The sequence below is a fragment of the Penicillium argentinense genome, assembly GCF_028826775.1.
Source record: "Penicillium argentinense strain IBT 30761 chromosome Unknown utg000001l_segment0_segment0, whole genome shotgun sequence".
NCBI lineage: Eukaryota > Fungi > Ascomycota > Eurotiomycetes > Eurotiales > Aspergillaceae > Penicillium > Penicillium argentinense.
Genome location: NW_026622660.1, coordinates 955,780 through 973,194, shown reverse-complemented (window position 1 = coordinate 973,194; position 17,415 = coordinate 955,780). Strand labels below are relative to the sequence as shown.

The 17,415-nt window shown below is 49.6% G+C and overlaps 8 protein-coding genes across 8 annotated transcripts; 4 read left to right on the top strand and 4 right to left on the bottom strand.

Moving 5' to 3' along the window:
• Positions 1-875: 875 nt before the first annotated feature.
• Positions 876-2,450, top strand: N7532_000300 (FAD-binding monooxygenase; the record flags this gene model as incomplete). The annotated part of the gene is made up of 6 exons (XM_056612804.1): positions 876-1,111; positions 1,175-1,430; positions 1,493-1,786; positions 1,844-1,991; positions 2,049-2,193; positions 2,261-2,450. The coding sequence occupies 6 exons, from the start codon at positions 876-878 to the stop codon at positions 2,448-2,450; spliced, it is 1,269 nt and encodes a 422-aa protein (XP_056480028.1).
• Positions 2,451-4,890: 2,440 nt separating this feature from the next.
• On the top strand, positions 4,891-6,809 carry N7532_000299 (uncharacterized protein; the record flags this gene model as incomplete). Its single annotated transcript, XM_056612803.1, has 4 exons — positions 4,891-5,146; positions 5,273-5,385; positions 5,434-5,651; positions 5,708-6,809. The coding sequence occupies 4 exons, from the start codon at positions 4,891-4,893 to the stop codon at positions 6,807-6,809; spliced, it is 1,689 nt and encodes a 562-aa protein (XP_056480027.1).
• A 281-nt stretch (positions 6,810-7,090) lies between these two features.
• On the bottom strand, positions 7,091-8,191 carry N7532_000298 (LLM class flavin-dependent oxidoreductase; the record flags this gene model as incomplete). The annotated part of the gene is made up of 1 exon (XM_056612802.1): positions 7,091-8,191. One exon carries the CDS (start codon positions 8,189-8,191, stop codon positions 7,091-7,093), a length of 1,101 nt encoding a protein of 366 aa, XP_056480026.1.
• A 1,067-nt stretch (positions 8,192-9,258) lies between these two features.
• Positions 9,259-10,089, bottom strand: N7532_000297 (sterol desaturase family protein; the record flags this gene model as incomplete). The annotated part of the gene is made up of 1 exon (XM_056612801.1): positions 9,259-10,089. The coding sequence occupies one exon, from the start codon at positions 10,087-10,089 to the stop codon at positions 9,259-9,261; it is 831 nt and encodes a 276-aa protein (XP_056480025.1).
• Positions 10,090-11,596: 1,507 nt separating this feature from the next.
• Positions 11,597-12,439, top strand: N7532_000296 (uncharacterized protein; the record flags this gene model as incomplete). The annotated part of the gene is made up of 2 exons (XM_056612800.1): positions 11,597-11,698; positions 11,765-12,439. 2 exons carry the CDS (start codon positions 11,597-11,599, stop codon positions 12,437-12,439), a joined length of 777 nt encoding a protein of 258 aa, XP_056480024.1.
• A 444-nt stretch (positions 12,440-12,883) lies between these two features.
• N7532_000295 (putative C6 transcription factor) lies at positions 12,884-15,358 on the bottom strand (the record flags this gene model as incomplete). The annotated part of the gene is made up of 1 exon (XM_056612799.1): positions 12,884-15,358. The coding sequence occupies one exon, from the start codon at positions 15,356-15,358 to the stop codon at positions 12,884-12,886; it is 2,475 nt and encodes an 824-aa protein (XP_056480023.1).
• A 557-nt stretch (positions 15,359-15,915) lies between these two features.
• Positions 15,916-16,215, top strand: N7532_000294 (uncharacterized protein; the record flags this gene model as incomplete). The annotated part of the gene is made up of 1 exon (XM_056612798.1): positions 15,916-16,215. The coding sequence occupies one exon, from the start codon at positions 15,916-15,918 to the stop codon at positions 16,213-16,215; it is 300 nt and encodes a 99-aa protein (XP_056480022.1).
• A 470-nt stretch (positions 16,216-16,685) lies between these two features.
• N7532_000293 (gamma-glutamylcyclotransferase family protein) lies at positions 16,686-17,216 on the bottom strand (the record flags this gene model as incomplete). Its single annotated transcript, XM_056612797.1, has 1 exon — positions 16,686-17,216. One exon carries the CDS (start codon positions 17,214-17,216, stop codon positions 16,686-16,688), a length of 531 nt encoding a protein of 176 aa, XP_056480021.1.
• Between the last annotated feature and the right edge of the window lie 199 nt (positions 17,217-17,415).

Here is a 17,415-nt window from a genome sequence, read left to right as displayed (position 1 = left end):
ATGACAGTCCCAGGGCTGAACTAATCCAGAGCATAGAGGCAGAGACAGCTGACGAAATTCGTCTTTTAGAACTCTGTTAAGGGAAGCATATATTGCCATTATGAAAGAAAGAAGAGACAACAGAGACCGAGTTCAGGGAAAACTCATTTCTCCTACAGAATAGCGGATCATGGTCGTTAGGCAATGAGCTCGAGTAAGCAAGGGCTGGAGAATAGATACAATGCAGGATCAGGTCATTTTTTCGCTCAAGCTCTTAGGAACGACAGTAGGCAGCAAAGCGCTTATTATCGGAGGAAGTGAAACAAAGAAAGAAACGTAACGTCGGCCAGCCGGAGCATCAGGGTTTTGCGATCAGGGTGCTCCGGGAGCCAATCGCATCCCGAGGCGGCAGTGTTACCGTCACTTTTTACACGTAAGAAATCGGCTGTTCCGACAATTTGCTGCTGAATATCCATCTGAAACTCATTCATCCCATTTATATGCTATCCGATATTTATCCGAAGAGATTAATCACCTTTTAATCGCATCAAAAATACACTGCTGTCACACTGATGCCGCCCTTGATGACAGATATATCGGACCATCATACGATATGACAAGGGCAGATGTACACAGCTAAACTAGTGTACTCACGACAACACAATAATCCTCTATCATGTCATAAGCTCAGTATTCGTCGGATAGTTATCGCCAATGATTACTCAAAGTCGGAAAATGAACGACTAGCGCATGAGACATGCAGGCTTCGGATGGCGTGCTATGTAACCATTTAGCCGTTGATTTTGACGTCTCGGCTCATGATTACTCCTACATAAACTAGACGAACAATTATGAAGAGGTCCCAAGCCAAAACAATTTGACTTTCTACAGCAAGTATGGGCGAGCGGTCCTTGATCTCAGTGGCTATAATCGGCGGCGGTCCCGGTGGACTGGGAACCGCCATAGCCCTCGCACAAATACCATTTCTTAATGTGACACTCTACGAGAAAAATCCCGAGCCACGTGAAACTGGCGCAGGTATAAGTCTAGGCGCCAATGCGTGGAAAGTTTTGGATCTGCTGGGTGCAAGTCAGGGTGTTAAAGGAGGCTCCAAGTCTAACACGCATCAAAGGTGAGTGGGGATTTATATTGACGACTGCTAAATAAGTTTGAGACTATACGCTCACTCATGCAGAAACGCATACAATGGTAAAGTGCTCAACGTGGTTGAGCATCCCGAAACATCGGATGCCGAGAGTCGTGGGTCCATTCGTGCTCGCAGAACCCGATTACAGTCGGCACTCCTGGCCAGAGTACCCGAGGGCATTATCCAATTCAACAGGAAACTTGTTCACCTGGAGGATCTGACAGATTCTGGGGTACGGTTAGTATTCCAGGATCAGACGGAAGTGGTTGCGGACCTCGTGGTCGGGGCTGATGGGATTCATTCTGTGCGTGGCAAGCTTTCTGTCAGATTCTCCAATTTGAGTGACTAACATCTCAAACTGTATAGGGCGTGAGAAAATATCTCTTCCCCGAGCATAAGCTTCGTTTTACTGGAAATACAGCATGGCGCGTCCTGATCCCCAATTCCCGTCTCACTGATATTCCGGAAATCACTACCACAACGGCTTGGTGGTGGGGTGAATCCGGTCATGTCTATTTTTCGGACGTGGATGAAGAGTATGAACAGTCTGATCCATTGTTTGAGATTACTATCCGGTCATATAATGAGCCTGAGATTCCTGGTAAGACGGTTGGTTGGGGAATTCCGGCTACCAACAAAAGGGTGTTCGCTCGTGTTAAAGTGCGATTTCTCACTTTAATGTTCGAGATATTATTGATGGTGCTAAAATGAAGATAGGAGTTCGATAGAAGGATAAGAGACGCAGTCAATCTTGTTGGGGAAGGTGAATGGTGGGAATTTGCAGGATTCGCAGGGCCTCGTCTGGACAAAATCATCGGATGGAACAAAATTGCTCTTATTGGCGACGCTAGTCATCCCCTGTCAGGTACGCCCATGTTTCGTTCTAAAGCGACAGAGAGCTGTTTTGCTGATGAATTTCTAGGAGCCTTTGGTTCCGGAGCGACATTCGCCATGGAAGATGGCTGGATTCTCGCCCGAGCTCTTGAGTACACGCAGTTTTTATTTCATCCCATACAAGATGCCTTGGAGATATTCGACAAGATTCGCACTCCCTACTACAATAAAATGTAAGTGGATCAGAAACTCAGAGTGTTCCATCCATTTCATCTATGATTGGCTGATTATTATAAACAGATATGAGCATCTAGATGAAAGTCAAGAGAAAATGCAGCAGTTTCGCGCACAAAACAAGGAGTTTGATGCGATTCTTCAAGCAAAGATCGACCTTATGCTCTATGGAGATAAGGATTTCATCTACAAGAATGATATCTCGAAGACGTGGAAGGAATATTTTCAGGATGAAAAGAGACAACATAGACCTTGAATAGCCTTCGACTTCGTTTAAAGAATGAGAAATTGCACCATTTGCCTTTCATTGTTTTGTGTCGGCGCTTTGATGAGCCTCTTCTACGATAGATATTGATTTTTGGCGTGGTCAGATATTGACAAAGTATTTTGCGGTCTTAACTAAACAGTTTTTTGAAGGAGTTAGATTCACCGCTCTCCTTTTGTGCGGTATGCAGAAACCAACTAGATTATTTCAGATTCAATATTGTTAACCCCAGGTATGATCTCAGGCCTAGGATTTTAAAATCCGGCATCCTTATCTCGATAGCGAGGCCCCTCTCCTTCCTTCATTCATACTGGTGCATGTAACATCCATCACCGTTCAAATGGCACCCACGAAGCAATAGATGTAACAGTATTTATATTATAGTTGTGATAAAAAGGCGGGGGTGAGGCTCTCGTGGGGCGGTGCAAGGCTAATATGTGGCTGTGTTTCCCGCCGACTTTTTGTATATCGTAGCTTGCGGAGACTATGCAGAGGTCAGGGACTTGGCAAGGGGCGATTTCCGAGATTTGGCCGGATATTATTTGCGAGTATTTGTTTTCTAAGTACTGGCTTAGTGAACCTGGGTGTAGAAACCTCGTCAGCAGCACATGGAGGACGCAAGGCTCAATGCGGTGTGGCTACATAAGCGTGGTTGACTGCATCCACGTGAATTGGGAAGAGCTTGAGTCGGTGTCGTTGCGTGCTCCGTGCTTTCTTTTCCATCCGGACTCGTGGAATGTCCCCCTTGCATGCATACCAATCGAGAACTCCGTAAAACCGGCTAGAAACATAGGAAATCTTCGCGCATATTCATTCCGGTAAGCTAGATTAGCGGGAAGGATTATGAAAAAGACCTGAAATCCAGTCCGGTCGAGATTCGAGCGATTAAAAGCCGCAACGGATCGAGCTCTAATGGATACGCTAGTAAATTTATATGGGCAGAAATTGGCGGTGATAATGCGCGAAAGGGTCAAACTGTGGGTGTATCTAGGATGCGTCCTTTTCTTCGAAAAAGACACCGCAATCCTGTAGATATCCGGTTAACGACCTCATGGATGCAATTCATGGCGACAGTGTAGCTCAGGCCTGAAGGGATGAAATAATGTGGCCCGAGTTGTACTGGGTGGGTCCATCTCGGTCCACCCTCTGCGTGCGACTTATCGCGGTATTCGTGTTCAAACACCCGAAGAGAATGTCGCGCCGGGTCCCGATACTGAATCCGAAAAGGAGGTGTGTCCGTGAATTCATTGTTCTGTTGTCTCTATATATTTTTATTTTATACTTAACTTATAGAATGGCACATGCTCGCTTGTAGCCTTGTCAGCCGTGTACGCAGTATGTGTGATATGAGTGAGACGTGATAAAAGGTTGCATTCTCCACTTTGATTGATCATATGGTGTTCTTCTAGACCGTACAGCACCAATGACCAGAGGTATGAGGTGTGTGATGAAAAATTATATGCGCGTAAACTTAGCTCCTTCGGTGCGTCGGTAGATATCCAACCCAAGTCGAGGCCGAATTGCGTCAGCGAGGGAGAAGGGAAAAATATACCGCGTTCGAAAAAACCGGAAATCTCCGTTCAAACACGCTCAGAGACCCATACTTCGGCTTTTTCAGCGGTGCCAGACTCGCTTAGGGCTGGTCTGGCAGGGCGGTCGGCTCAGAACGGAATGGACTGGCCCCGCCCGTCCGACCGGCCTGCTTAATCTGGACTAGCTCGGTGGATCTGCCGCGCAGATTGCGGCATGGCTTGATTGGGCGGTGAGTAGCGGGCCCATCGCGCCACATGGTGAGCCTCATGGTTGGCCAACACGCACTTTGGCCCCAGGGACTTGTTGCCATTATCTAATTGCGCAGCGTCAGGTGAAAAGATTTTCTTTATATTGGCCCATTTCCTTTTTTTTTCGTTGAATTCTCCGTGCTTTCCCCTCCCCCAGAGTCCATCTACGTCTTGACTGCTCGTAGTTTCCACTTTTTTTGTGGTGACATACCTGTCTCGGGACTTTTTTTTCTCTTCCGTTTTGGGCATTGCCTGGACCTCACCTCACCTCACCACTCTCGTCGACTCCAGCATTTCTGGCGTCGACGCTCTCCCGGCTGGATAGTTTCAAACTGCAAAGGAACTTGATACAATCTCCGCAACTTTCGAAAAAGTAGCCGCTATCTAGTCGCATTTTCAACCCCGTTGCGCCAACTTGACCGGATTCGACTACCCCAGTGCGAAAATTCTCATCTGACCGACCAGCAATCGCCCGCACGAACCGGACCTTCGATAAATTGCCTTGCGACACTGCATTTTCCATTAGCGCCCCATTAGCGCCATTTCCAACACGGATCGGATCTTGCACCAAAGCGACAACTATATTCATCTGCCACGCGCCTCGAATTTCTAACCAGCATTTCCAATCGCGACAGTGACCAACCGCCACGATGGTAGACTTTAACTTCAAAGATCTGTTCTCGAACAAACAGCGACGAGCGTTCCCCGAAGTCGTGGTGCCCCTCGCCAGTTCCAACGCGACTACTACCAAGGACGATGGCTCCAACAGCTCTCTCGACCGCGCATCCAGCCAGGAGAATGGCTGCAGTGCCGGCCCGGTCAGGCGTAGCTCACTGACTTTGGAAGCTCTCCGCGAGGAGGTCGATTCCAGTATCGCTGCCTCCGGTCACGACACTATCTATGATCGTATGTCTCACGATGTCCAGCTGGCTGCTCTCTCCCCCGCGTCTGGATCGGTTTCGTCTACGCTGAAAACCCCCGAGTGCCATCTACCCTTTTGAACCTGGATCCGGATTTCTGACCGCATTATAGGCAAGGCGAAGGTGATTAACCGCGCTATCCAGGACATTGGTATGGGTCGATACCAATGGAGTCTGTTCGTTCTCTGCGGCATGGGCTGGGTTGCCGATAACTTGTGGTTGCAGGTAGGATTCCTGAGTTCCATATTGATCTCACCTGCTAATCTTGTATAGGGTGTTGCTCTTACCTTGACACCTGTCTCCATGGAGTTCGGTGTCTCCGAAAACGCCTCCCGTTTCGCTACTTGCGCTCTCTTCGTTGGTCTCATTGTCGGTGCTTCCTTCTGGGGTATCGCCTCTGATGCCATCGGTCGTCGACCCGCTTTCAATTGCACTCTTTTCATCTGTGGTACCTTTGGTCTCGCTGCTGGCGGTGGATCTAGCTGGGTCGGGTAAGACTCCACAACCAGTCTCTATTAAATACTCATGAAACTGACTGGAATCTCAGCGTTTGTGCTCTGTACGCCTGCCTAGGTCTTGGTGTCGGTGGTAATCTGCCTGTTGACGCGGCCGTTTTCCTCGAGTGCCTGCCTCCTGATTCGGCCAACATTCTGAGTGGTCTGGCTACCTGGTGGTCGATTGGTACTCTGATCGCCAGTATGCTGGCCTGGGCCTTTATCCCCAACTTCTCATGTGAGACCTATGCCACCTGTGACAAGTCCAACAACTGGGGTTGGAGATATCTCGTTCTCAGTCTGGGCGCCATCACTTTCTGCATGTTCCTTTCCCGGTTCCTCTTCTTCACTCTGTACGAGTCGCCCAAGTTCCTGGTCTCTCGTGGTCGTCAGGACGAAGCCGTCGCCGCTGTCCAGGGTATCGCCCACAAGAACAAGACCACGACCTGGCTCACTGAGGAGATCCTCAACGAGATCGGCGGTGTGGCCGAGAAGCACGAGAAGGAGTCCTTGTCCACCGTGGAAATCATCAAGCGATCCCTGGAGCGCTTCTCCGTCCAGCAGGTCAAGCCTCTCTTCCGGACCAAGAAGCTTGCCATCACCACCATCCTAATCTGGTTCTGCTGGACCTGTATCGGAATGGGCTACACCCTCTTCAACGCCTTCCTGCCGCAATACCTGAGCTCCAACGCCACCTCCACCTACGAGACCTATCGCAACTACGCCATCACCGCCGTCTGCGGTATCCCTGGTCCCCTGTTGTCTTGGGTCATGGTCGACATCCCGTATATTGGCCGCAAGGGCACAATGGCATTCTCCACCGTCGTCACCGGTGTCCTTCTCTTCTGCTTCACCGCCACCAAGGACCCCAACGTCCAGCTCGTTTGCTCGTCCCTGGAATCTTTCTTCCAGATGATGATGTACGGTGTACTCTACGCTTACACCCCAGAGGTCTTCCCTGCCCCGAACCGTGGTACTGGATCTGGAATTGCTAGCTGTCTGAACCGCATTGCTGGTCTTATGGCTCCTATAATCGGTATTTATGCCAGCACTGATCCCCAGGCACCTATCTATGCTGCTGGTGCCCTCATTCTGGCCTCTTTCTTGGCTATGATTTTCCTGCCTATTGAGACGGCGGGTAAGCAGACTATGTAAAAAACTTATATATACCCCAAAGCGCTGCATTAGAGTCTAGATGTTGCATAGCGATGTCTTTTTCTGCACATACATAACAGGTTTTCTAGCGGTGGGCTGGTTTTCCGGGTTCGGAGGGTCAGCTTGCTTTTGCTGATGCCGTCAAAATTCCACATATATCATTCAAATTTGCAATTCGGATGCTTCTTCTAAAGTAAAATATCATAAAATCTTAAGCGATAAGATATTCATGGCAATCGGACCGACACCAACTGACTTCCACATGTAACATCAGTCACTGATCAAGCAGTCGACCCATTCGCCCTCTCCCCCAGCACCTTCCGCACACCAGGGAGGATATACCGCCCATAATCAATAGCATCATTAAGATTATCATACCCACGAATAGAAATCAACTCCGCGCCCAGATCAACATAATCCAAAATGGATTCAACAATAGTTTGATAAGACCCAACAAGCGCAGTCGACGCGCCTCTCGCATTCGTCGCCGTAACAGTCGGGTACCAAAGCGCGCGATCTTGAACCTCGCCTCTGGCCGCAATGTCCAGCAACCGCTGAGACCCAACATTCTGCGGTGGTGGTGCATCGGGCGGCGCCTTCCCCTGCCCCAGCGCCCGGTTGGTCGTCAACGCATCCAGCGTCGCATGCGCCCGCTTCCAGGCCAATTCGTCCGTCTCCGCGGCAATAGGTCGAAACGTCACCCAGATGCGTGGCCGGTTGGTCTCAGCTCGACCCGCTTTATCGGCCTCGGTGTAGATCCGGTCGATTTGCTCTTTCGTCTCTTTCAAGGGCTCTCCCCATAGTCCGAAGATGTCGGCTAGTGACCCGCCAATTCGGTAGGCTTCGTCTGATGAGCCGCCGACGGAGACCGGGATTGTTCCGTTGACGGGACGGACCTTGTTGCTGAAACCTTTGAATTGGAAGTATTTCCCGTCCCAGTCGAATGGGTCAGCGGATTCCCAGGCGCGGCGCAGGATCTTGATGTACTCTTCCAGTCGGGCGTACCGCTCTTCTTTGTTTAGGAAGTCGCCTTCTTTCGCTTGTTCTGCATCGCTGCCGCCGGCGATGAAGTGGACTACTGCGCGGCCGGAGCTGAGCTGGTCGAGGGTTGCGAGGGCTTTGGCTGCGACGGTGGGATAGAGGGTGTTTGGACGGAGGGCGATGATCACTTTCAATTTCTTGGTTACGGAGGCGATTGTCGCGCCGATGGTGAAGGGGTCGAAGGAGGAGGAGTCGTAAGGGATGAGCGTGTAGTTGAATTCGTGGTCGTCGAGCGAGCGGGCGTAGCGGACTAGGAAATTGGGGTCGATGCTTGCATTTGGGATGGGTTTGAGTTCCGTTGAGTGATTGGGGAAAGTTAGGCTGATGAATTCGGTCGGCATGGTGACTTGTGTTTATTTTCTGTAGTGTATTTGGTTTTCTTTTACACTGTGCTGCTCTGGCTGCTGTGATGGTTATATATGGGTTCGTCGGAGAGTTATTGAATGGGCAGATTCAATGACGCCAGCTTCCTGGGGATCGCGTCTTATCACGCAAATCAGCATTATTAATCACCTACGGGGGTATATCGTCTCATACGACTTATCTGATCTTTTATTCATTTAGTTTACATTGCCCTAGGGTAGGCGTTGAGGCGGTTGATATGACGTGAAATACCCCTCAATCACGTCACCAAGTGGCCTCGTGTCGAACAGTCTTTTGTCTAAATAAGAGCTCTCGGATGATTTCCATTTAGTCCCATCTTTCTTCGGATGGTTTTAGAGATGGTGCTGCTAGAAGGGAATGTCTCTACCGGCTACTCTTTCATCCCAGGGCTCTCAACTCTCGGTTTCCCAATTTAGATATAGCATATCATGGCTTATACGACATGTGTAGGAGGATTCGATGAGACCCCTAAAGCTTATCGAGCTCAGTGATACTTAATGTTCCTTATCCTGCCATCGAATATTGCACTTTTGTTTTGTTGTGCCAAATCAAGAAGGCCTGTAAATAACGAATCACGTGATACCATTATTCCTTATATATTGTACCAACAGTGCTTTTGCAGACGCTTGATCTCTGCCATGTAAGAACATCTCTCTGAGTATACCAATAAAAAAGATTAATGCATCGAATTATGCCGAACTTACCAATTGTTTGGTCCCTGGGACCTGATTATGAGCCACCAACCCTATATCCGATAGAGTCGAATGGACTCTGGTAAAAGCGGGATGTCAATGAAAATGGATTGATTGATTGTTCTCATGATAGACACAAATGAAGTATCGGCTAAATACCAGAATAACCTGGGCAGAGATTGGTAAAGTTAAACGTACCCAGAAGCTTCACCACAAGTATCGTCCACATGACTTGGTCGGATCAATCAGCTGGTAGGAGATCCATAAGAATAAATTGACTCAGAAGTACTTCACACCGAGATATCACTGGTCACTAGTATTTACCGCATCGCTTAGTTGAACCGCTCCCATTGAGTCTTCCACTCTTTGTCAGCCTGCCGCCGAGCCTTCGACACATTCCATCGGGTACCGAAAATAGTATCGCAGAACTCGGGGCTACCGAACCCATCCGAGAAAGAAATATTGGCACGCGCGTGGTGCTCGCCATGGGCCCGATTATCGAGAGTCCCACTCAGCCACTTGAACAACAAATTTAGAACATATGACTTGAGGCTGCCCTCCGATCCTGCGGGAATCTTATCATGCAAGTGGAAAGACAAGCACAGATCATATCCAGAATGCTCGTAAACACCACCCGCTGCGCCGAGTCCAGCAACGGGAAAGTGAAAGAGTCTGCTCATGCCGCCCCCGCCGAGGACAGCCAATGGAACGAGATAAGGAAGAACGATCTCGAGGAAGTAGTCGGTTGGAAACATGTAGCAGGCACTAATACCCCGGGACGCGGTCGTGGTATGGTGGACGGAATGTCGCAGGACTCGCATGAGGCGGATGTTGTGGTTGTGGAGTAGGAAACGGTGCGTCGTGTACTGGACGATGTCGTGGCCGAGTGCCATACCGTAGAAAATGACGAAAATTCGGATGAGGGTACTGTAGCTGATTCCAGTGAAGCAAAGGCCGAGCCATTCGGTGAGGATCATGCACGGGAGCAGGACGAAGAATTGGTTGAAAAGGACCTGTGGGAGCATCTTCATGAATCCTTTGCGGTCTGGCTCGCGGACGCGTAGGCTGCGCGCAGTCGTTGTGTCGGCATATTCGCAGAAGAGAGCAGTGCCAAGGAATGATAGTTCCTGGACGATCCAGGTTTGGATGGAAATGGGTATCATGATGGGTGGTTGTGACAACGAGCTTTTTTCGTCGCGTGGTCTGGTTGTCGCCGATGGTGGATGTTGTGGGAGGGAGATGATACGTATGTGTTGCGTCGGCGACGGGCTTGTGATAGTGAGTGCGACTGGAAAGTGATGGCGCGGTGGCCTAAATGGGTTTACTCGACGAAACCGCTGTCTATTTGTACATGACAGCTTCGTGAGTTCCCGATCGGGAAAACCTGCTCAAGTCGCGTGGTATTGACGTGATGATGATCATCTCCGCTTGTAGGGCTATCCATGGATGCACAAACTCGGGTTTCGAATTTTTAGCCTGATCGCTTCCATTGCATTAAATTAACCCCAGCACAGTGAGGTAGTCATGGGGATGGAATTACCTGGTGACCGTGAATCTGGCCACTGTATTCCGCTCAAGGTACATAATCTGATTATTCATAGACTTTACAGAGCTCAGGAGAGAGCAAGCAACACCGTATGAATGCTCTGCCGGATAAAGATTCTATGTGTACTAGTACTGTAAGATGATATTTACTCAGCTTTCATTTCATCCCGGGAGATGGAGAATGGGATCAGATGAAAGAAGAGCACAAAGACAGTCAAAGTGCTTGTGTTCCTAATACTAAACTGACATCGATAAGAATACTGCGTATAGCCGAAATCAGGAAAGACGGCGACAGGTGCCTTGCTCTAGCGGTCTTCGTGTCTGTAGCCTTCTCTTTGTGGCTCTGCAAATCCCGGACACCACAAATGTAGATGCATTGAGTCGTCGAATCACATGAGGTTACAGTCATTCGTCCGGCCAAGCCAAACGTAACGAATTCGCAAGCTCCTAGCTCAACCTACTCTACCAAGTTAAGTTCGCTGCTCATTGGGTTGTCTTCACATTCCCATAGTTCTTTTGAGAACGTCAAGAACCGGTAATTGTAGCTCTTGGGATCCATTGAGGTATATCAAATTTCAGGCCTCATTGATGCATTTCACTTTATCAATCATCAGACGATGGCATATTACTCCCATGGGTATTTTCACAACATTGCTTAGAGGTCCGGATAATCCGGGGAAGCGGGGCACCGGTGATTCCTCGGACTGCCAAGCCAGCCCTCGCTTACAATTTATTCACAAGTCTAATTTATCCCGCCGAGGCTTTTCTTCAGGGTGTTCCTGGACCAGACTAGTCAACTAAACGAACCTATCAATTCGCGGACTTCGGACTGCAATGTGAATCTCAAACCTGATCATGCACACCTGCCGGAAATTTGTCGGGTAGACGATGCATCAAGGGCGACTCGGTTGCTCTTAACCCTGTCACCAAGAAATGCCAAGGTCTTGGGAGACTACACTAGTGTGGTCGTCTAGTATACCTCCGTTTTTCTTCAGGCGTAGTATCGTCAACTGCCGGTCTCAAGACAGCATATAAAGAGAACATTCATGCACTTCAAGATATCTGACAGATTCCACTGGTGAAACTGGTCTTGATAATTGAATCACAACTCGAGATTAAAGAACCATGAAGCTCGCAGCTCTTACATTGATGGGTGGTCTTGTGACCTGGGCAGAAGCGCACGGATATCTGACAATCCCGTCCAGCCGCACCCGTCTCGGCTTTGAGGTACCATCTCCCATCCTCCACAGGATATTCTGATATCTAACCTCAAAAACATACTAACCATCACAGGCCGGAATCGACACCTGCCCGGAATGCTCCATCCTCGAACCAGTGACCGCCTGGCCAGACCTAGAAGAAGCCCAAGTAGGCCGCAGCGGACCCTGCGGCTACAACGCCCGCGTTAGTGTGGACTACAACCAACCGGGCGACTACTGGGGCAACTCCGTCGTCGCGAGCTACACGGCCGGAGACATCGTCGAAGTGCAATGGTGCGTCGACAACAATGGCGACCATGGCGGGATGTTCACGTACGGAATCTGTCAGAATCAAACCCTCGTCGACCTATTCCTAACACCGGGGTACCTGCCCACGACAGAGGAAAAACAGGCTGCTGAAGACTGCTTCCTCGATGGTGAGCTCAAGTGCACGGATGTCGATGGGCAGACGTGCGGGTATAACCCCGACTGTGCTTCTGGTGAAGCTTGCTATCGTAATGACTGGTTTACGTGTAATGCGTTTTCTGCGGATTCGAATCGCGCGTGCCAGGGGGTTGATGGCGCCGCGCTTGGGTCTTGTACGACTACAATTGCGGGTGGGTATACTGTTACGAAGAAGATCAATATTCCGAATTACGAGTCTGAGCATACGTTGCTTCGGTTTCGGTGGAATTCGTTCCAGACGGCGCAGGTATATCTTCATTGTGCGGATATTGCTATTGCTGGATCTGGTTCGTCTTCGTCTTGAATACTGGATCGATCAGCCAGCTGGGCTCGTGGGATACATCGTCGGCCATCGAATTGTCGGCCAGCTCACATACCACCTCGAATTCGTTGTGGATGGCGACGATCATTCTGCCTGTCGGCACAAGCTCTGAGTACAAGTTCATCAAGAAGGAGACAGGTGGCAGCATTGTCTGGGAAAGTGATCCCAACCGGAGCTATACTGTTCTGAGTGCATGCTCTGGGGTGACTGCAACGGTTACTGGGACATGGGAATAGTATATTTACTTCAACATTGTGATCATATTTGAACAGTAGCTTCATTCAATACATGATTAATTTGCCTGACGCGAGGAAGACTGAAACATTCCGCATATCTCGTAAGAATACAGTTCATGTGTGAGATGGGAGGGGGATAACTGACCTGGTCTCGTTAGTGCTTTCGCACATTCATTCTCAAGCATCAGTTTTAAGCCCGGTGGGCCTCGATCAACTGATCCCAGAAAATCCAGTTAATCTCACCCCAGGCTAGTTCATTCTTGAAATCAAGGTTCATCTGCAAGCCAGTTTTCATGGTCTGGTTGGTATTGTCGGGTGCAGATGTCGTTATGGGATGTCCATCATCTCGTGGTGGGAAAACTTCTTTACCTTTCTGCTTCTCATTTGAAGGGGACGACTTCTTCCCCAGAAGGGAACGCAGGTTCTGGATAAACTCTGGCTCAGCTGTAGAGCCATCAGGCTTGCGCATATCCCACGCCTTGAGAGCAAATCGTCCAAACGCGACATAGAGCGGTTGCTGGGAGGACAGAATTTCACTGTGGTTTTCATAGACTTGCGCGACACGGTCCCAAGATGCGTTAGCTTCAGAAGGGGAAATCACATCAAGCCACCTCCACAGACTATTCAGAATTACAACCAGAGCATCCCACGTCCCCCACACAAAGAACGACTTGGTATGCCATTCGAATCGGTGAAGACCAGTGTGCGAGTGAGCAGCTGAGTCAGTATCCAAGAATTTCTGTGCCAGGCGGATCATCTCACGTCGTTCATCATCAGAAATGAGATCTTTTGAAGCCTTATGCGCTAGAACCCGAATACGCATGGCCGTAATTCCAGCTCTGGCCAAGCTCATGGTCAAAAAGTGGAGCGGGTTCACGACATCGCAATAGCGAAGGAATTTCTGCTCGACCTCGTTTTCGGCCTCCTTTATGGCTCTCTTGGCTTGATCGTAAGTATCGAATCGCCATGGCCCTGGATTTACCCCTGGCTCTAGAACTTGGGCGAAGTGCTTTCCGACACAAGCACGTGAAAGACAAAATATCATGTCAGTCGCGCCGTTCTGACTTTTAGGGGTTTCTGTCATCCCGGGCCAGATCTGGCTGTCATCGATGTTGAGTGGCAGTTGAGTATCCCGCATGGTGGTCTTTCCCATTCTCGCAAGTTGGCTAGTGGTTCCACCAGGTGCAAGAAGTTGAGACTTTCCGTGTCCCGCAAGTTGGCTAGTGGTTCCATCAAGTGCAATAAGTTGGCAAAGCAATCTTCGCCTCATCTCAACCTCGAATGGTGGAAGTCCAAGAGCTTTGCTGTCGCGGTGAAGACCAATGCGATATGCCATGTTTACTGCGACTCCTGTCAAGATCCAGTAGGTCTGCGGGTCGTAGTGGAAGCGGCAGGATGTTAGAAAGAGCACAAAGGCCTGGAGAACCCCCAGGTCAACAGTTTTGAGAAAAGACGCGTCCACGAGCGCCTGGCGTATTGCGTAGTTGAACCGATGGAGCAGCTGGGCCCGTGATTCCTGGTATTTTTGAATACAATCCTTGTCAGTCATTGAGTGGATCGCGAAATGATAAATGGCAAACACTAGGCATTCTTCAACCCTTGAGGCGTCTTGGTGGTGATATGCGACCCTGCGAACCATCGCCTCTGTTGATGGGATATGAAGAATCTTGCAGAGCGGTTCCACATTTCTGACATAAATGTTCCATAGATCGATTGCCGTTGCACTGTCCGGATGAGGCTGGGGCCTACTCAGCGGTAGAACACCCATGAAAGCTGTTGTCAAAGGTTCTGGGGGGACAAGGAAAGCACTGCTTGTGGTAACTGGAGATTGCTCACCGCCACGCACGGCCTGGAGCCCTTCGTTGCCCAAGTTGCGCCGGACATTGCTGCCAACATAACTAGACATACCTTGAGTTGTCACCAGAGCCCCGGACTTTGCACTCTGTGGGCCATTCCCCAGCAGTCGATTTGATTCTTTCTGTGTTTTTTCCATGGCGTATGGTCGTTTCGTACCTTTTGAATGCAAAAGTTGATATTGGCGAATGAAATTTTCATATCGATCGAGCCTTGCACGTTCGTTGTCATCCAGGTACCTTCTTTCTGATGACGCAGGCACCGGGTAAACGCACTCACCTTCTTTCTTTTGACAATTATTGCATCTCGGATATTGTCTGTTGCACAGTACTTTGGCCTTCAAGCACGCTTGGCAGGCTAACATGATGTAAGGCGGTGTGTCTGGATGTTCAGGCTGATTCGAGGGCGCGGCATGGGGACCGGTATTCGGCCCAAGAGCAGACGCAGGAGAAAGAATGGGAATAGGGAGGTGAGCTTTATGAGGTAGAGTGGAAGCAGGAGGTAGAGTGGGAGCAGGAGGTAGAGTAGGAGCAGGAGGTAGAGCGGAAGCAGGAGGTAGAGTGGAAGCAGGAGGTAGAGTAGGAGGAGGTAGAGTAGGAGGAGGTAGAGTAGGAGCAGGAGGTAGAGTAGGAGGAGGTAGAGTAGGAGCAGGAGGTAGAGTAGGAGGAGGTAGAGTAGGAGCAGGAGGTAGAGTGGGAGCAGGAGGTAGAGCGGGAGCAGGAGGTAGAGTGGGAGCAGGAGGCTCAGTGGAAGCAGGAGCTGGAGCACTGCATGCTGCCTTCTGGGGCACCGAAGACTTTGGCCGCACCATCTCCGGGACTAGGACGTAGAAACGATACAGAAACGAAAGTGAATGGGTGATCGATAAGTGTGGTTGGTTTGGTACGCGGTAGTTGCAAAAGACAAGATTAATCTGGGTGGAAGAAGAGGTCTTATAGTAGCCTGGTTCTATAAGTGGAAGGCGCGTCGAGGAGGGGCATCGCCCGTGTAAATATTGCCGCTGATTGGTCTGCATCTCGGATGCCCGAGCCCGAAAATAGCAGCTCTTCTGGCCAATCACAATACGCATATGCTCGGGCATCGACACTCCCGAGCTTCCTTGAGCGAGTTCAGGTCTTACAAAATGACACTGGATCACTCAATTTCAGGGCAGGATTGCAGTGCAACTGTGAAAATAATTTCTTTCTTCCCTGATTTCCTCTCAAAACGTCCCGACTGAAAGTCCTCATTGTTGGAGCCTCCATCGCCGGCCCCACAGCCGCCTACTGGTTCGCCAAAACAGGAGCACAAGTCACCATCATCGAACGCTTCCCTCAACTCCGACCAAACGGACAAAGTGTTGACATTCGTACCGTCGGAGTCCAAGTCATGCGCAAGATTTCAGGGATGAAGGGGGCAGTCCGAGCGAAGAAGGCTGCTCTCAAGGGAATCAGCTTTGTTCGCGCTGATGGTCGACCATATGGCACTATCACGACGACCGGAGATTCTGGTCAACAGTCCTTGGTGTCGGAATATGAGATAACTCGTGGATATCCGTCAAGGACTTTGTTTGGGTCGACGGAGCGGAATGAGAATGTTAAATCTGTGTTTGGGGAACAGGTTGCTTCTATGCAGAACAATGGACAGGGTGATGGGCCTGGGACGGTCGAATTCGCGAACGGCTATTAGACATCAAAGTACGATCTTGTCGTTACTTGCGATGGTGCTACATCAAGTACTCGTGCTATTGGATTTGGTTGTGACGTCCGAGATCATCTCGTCCCTCGCAATTGCTGAGCAGCGTAATTCCCAATCAAACAAGATCTTGTTGACGGAAGTGAGAATAGATTTCGAAATTTTCTCTTTGCGTTCATCTTCCAGGGCAGATTTATCGATTTCTTTGCTGGTGCTTTTGCTAACAGCAAGAATCATGGGCTGCCTGATTAACATTATTTACATTGAGAGCCAGCGAGAGACAGAACGTATACTATTTAATGAAGAACTGGTATTAGAAGTGGATATGAGGTCCTTGAATTCTGCAGATAAGGGTTTGACCTTATTTCGAAATAATTGAGCTTCCTGCTTAACAGATTGTAGCTGAACCCGTTGTTCAAAGCATTCGACCTGTAGTAAATGTCGAGTGTCCCGCCTTTCTAGTCTCAATCAAGAGCACGCAACTGTTCTTCTTTCTTCCACTGTTTCAGATTAAACGTGCCTTCTTTCAACTCATCCTGCTCTCCATTCCACACGAAAGTGACACCCTCGATAGTCTTCCCAACACCATCGTCGCTCAGAAGGTCAATCAGGCAAGCTTGCAGCCGATACTGCTCCGTCTCGTAAGTCGCGAGCCGATCAAGTTGAGTCTGTGACCGGAGTTCGTATGCCATCCCGTCGACCGGGTTCAGTGACTCTCCATCAAGAAGCGCGGGGTAGAGACCCCAAAGCTTGACCTGGTAGCCCATGACTCGAGCGCGATGCATGATGGGCGGTTTCTTTGACGACTTCAAGACTCGAGAGAGTATATCTGGATCCATCAATGTGCCGTAGAAGAAGCAGTAGTGTCTTTGGAAGGCTTCTTCGGGCCAGCTTTCTTCGACAGACCTTTCAAATGATGTTTGGTACCGCTTTGTCGTGTTTTTCGAGTCATCGACGAGGAATTCGCGGACCATCAGCGACGGTTTGTCGGTCATCGTGTCGGTGTGTAGTCGCAGGTCTCCCGGGTCAGGTAGTAGTGAAAAGAACAGCAGTGATGTCGTTGCAGGGTCTGGTGTCTCGGGTCTGCGGTGTCATGGAAAAGAGATCGAGGAAGGAGAGGATGTGGTTCGAAGCATTCACTTTATGCCTGAGGCATCCCGGTCACTTTGGGAAGAAGTGAGCCTCATCCATGGA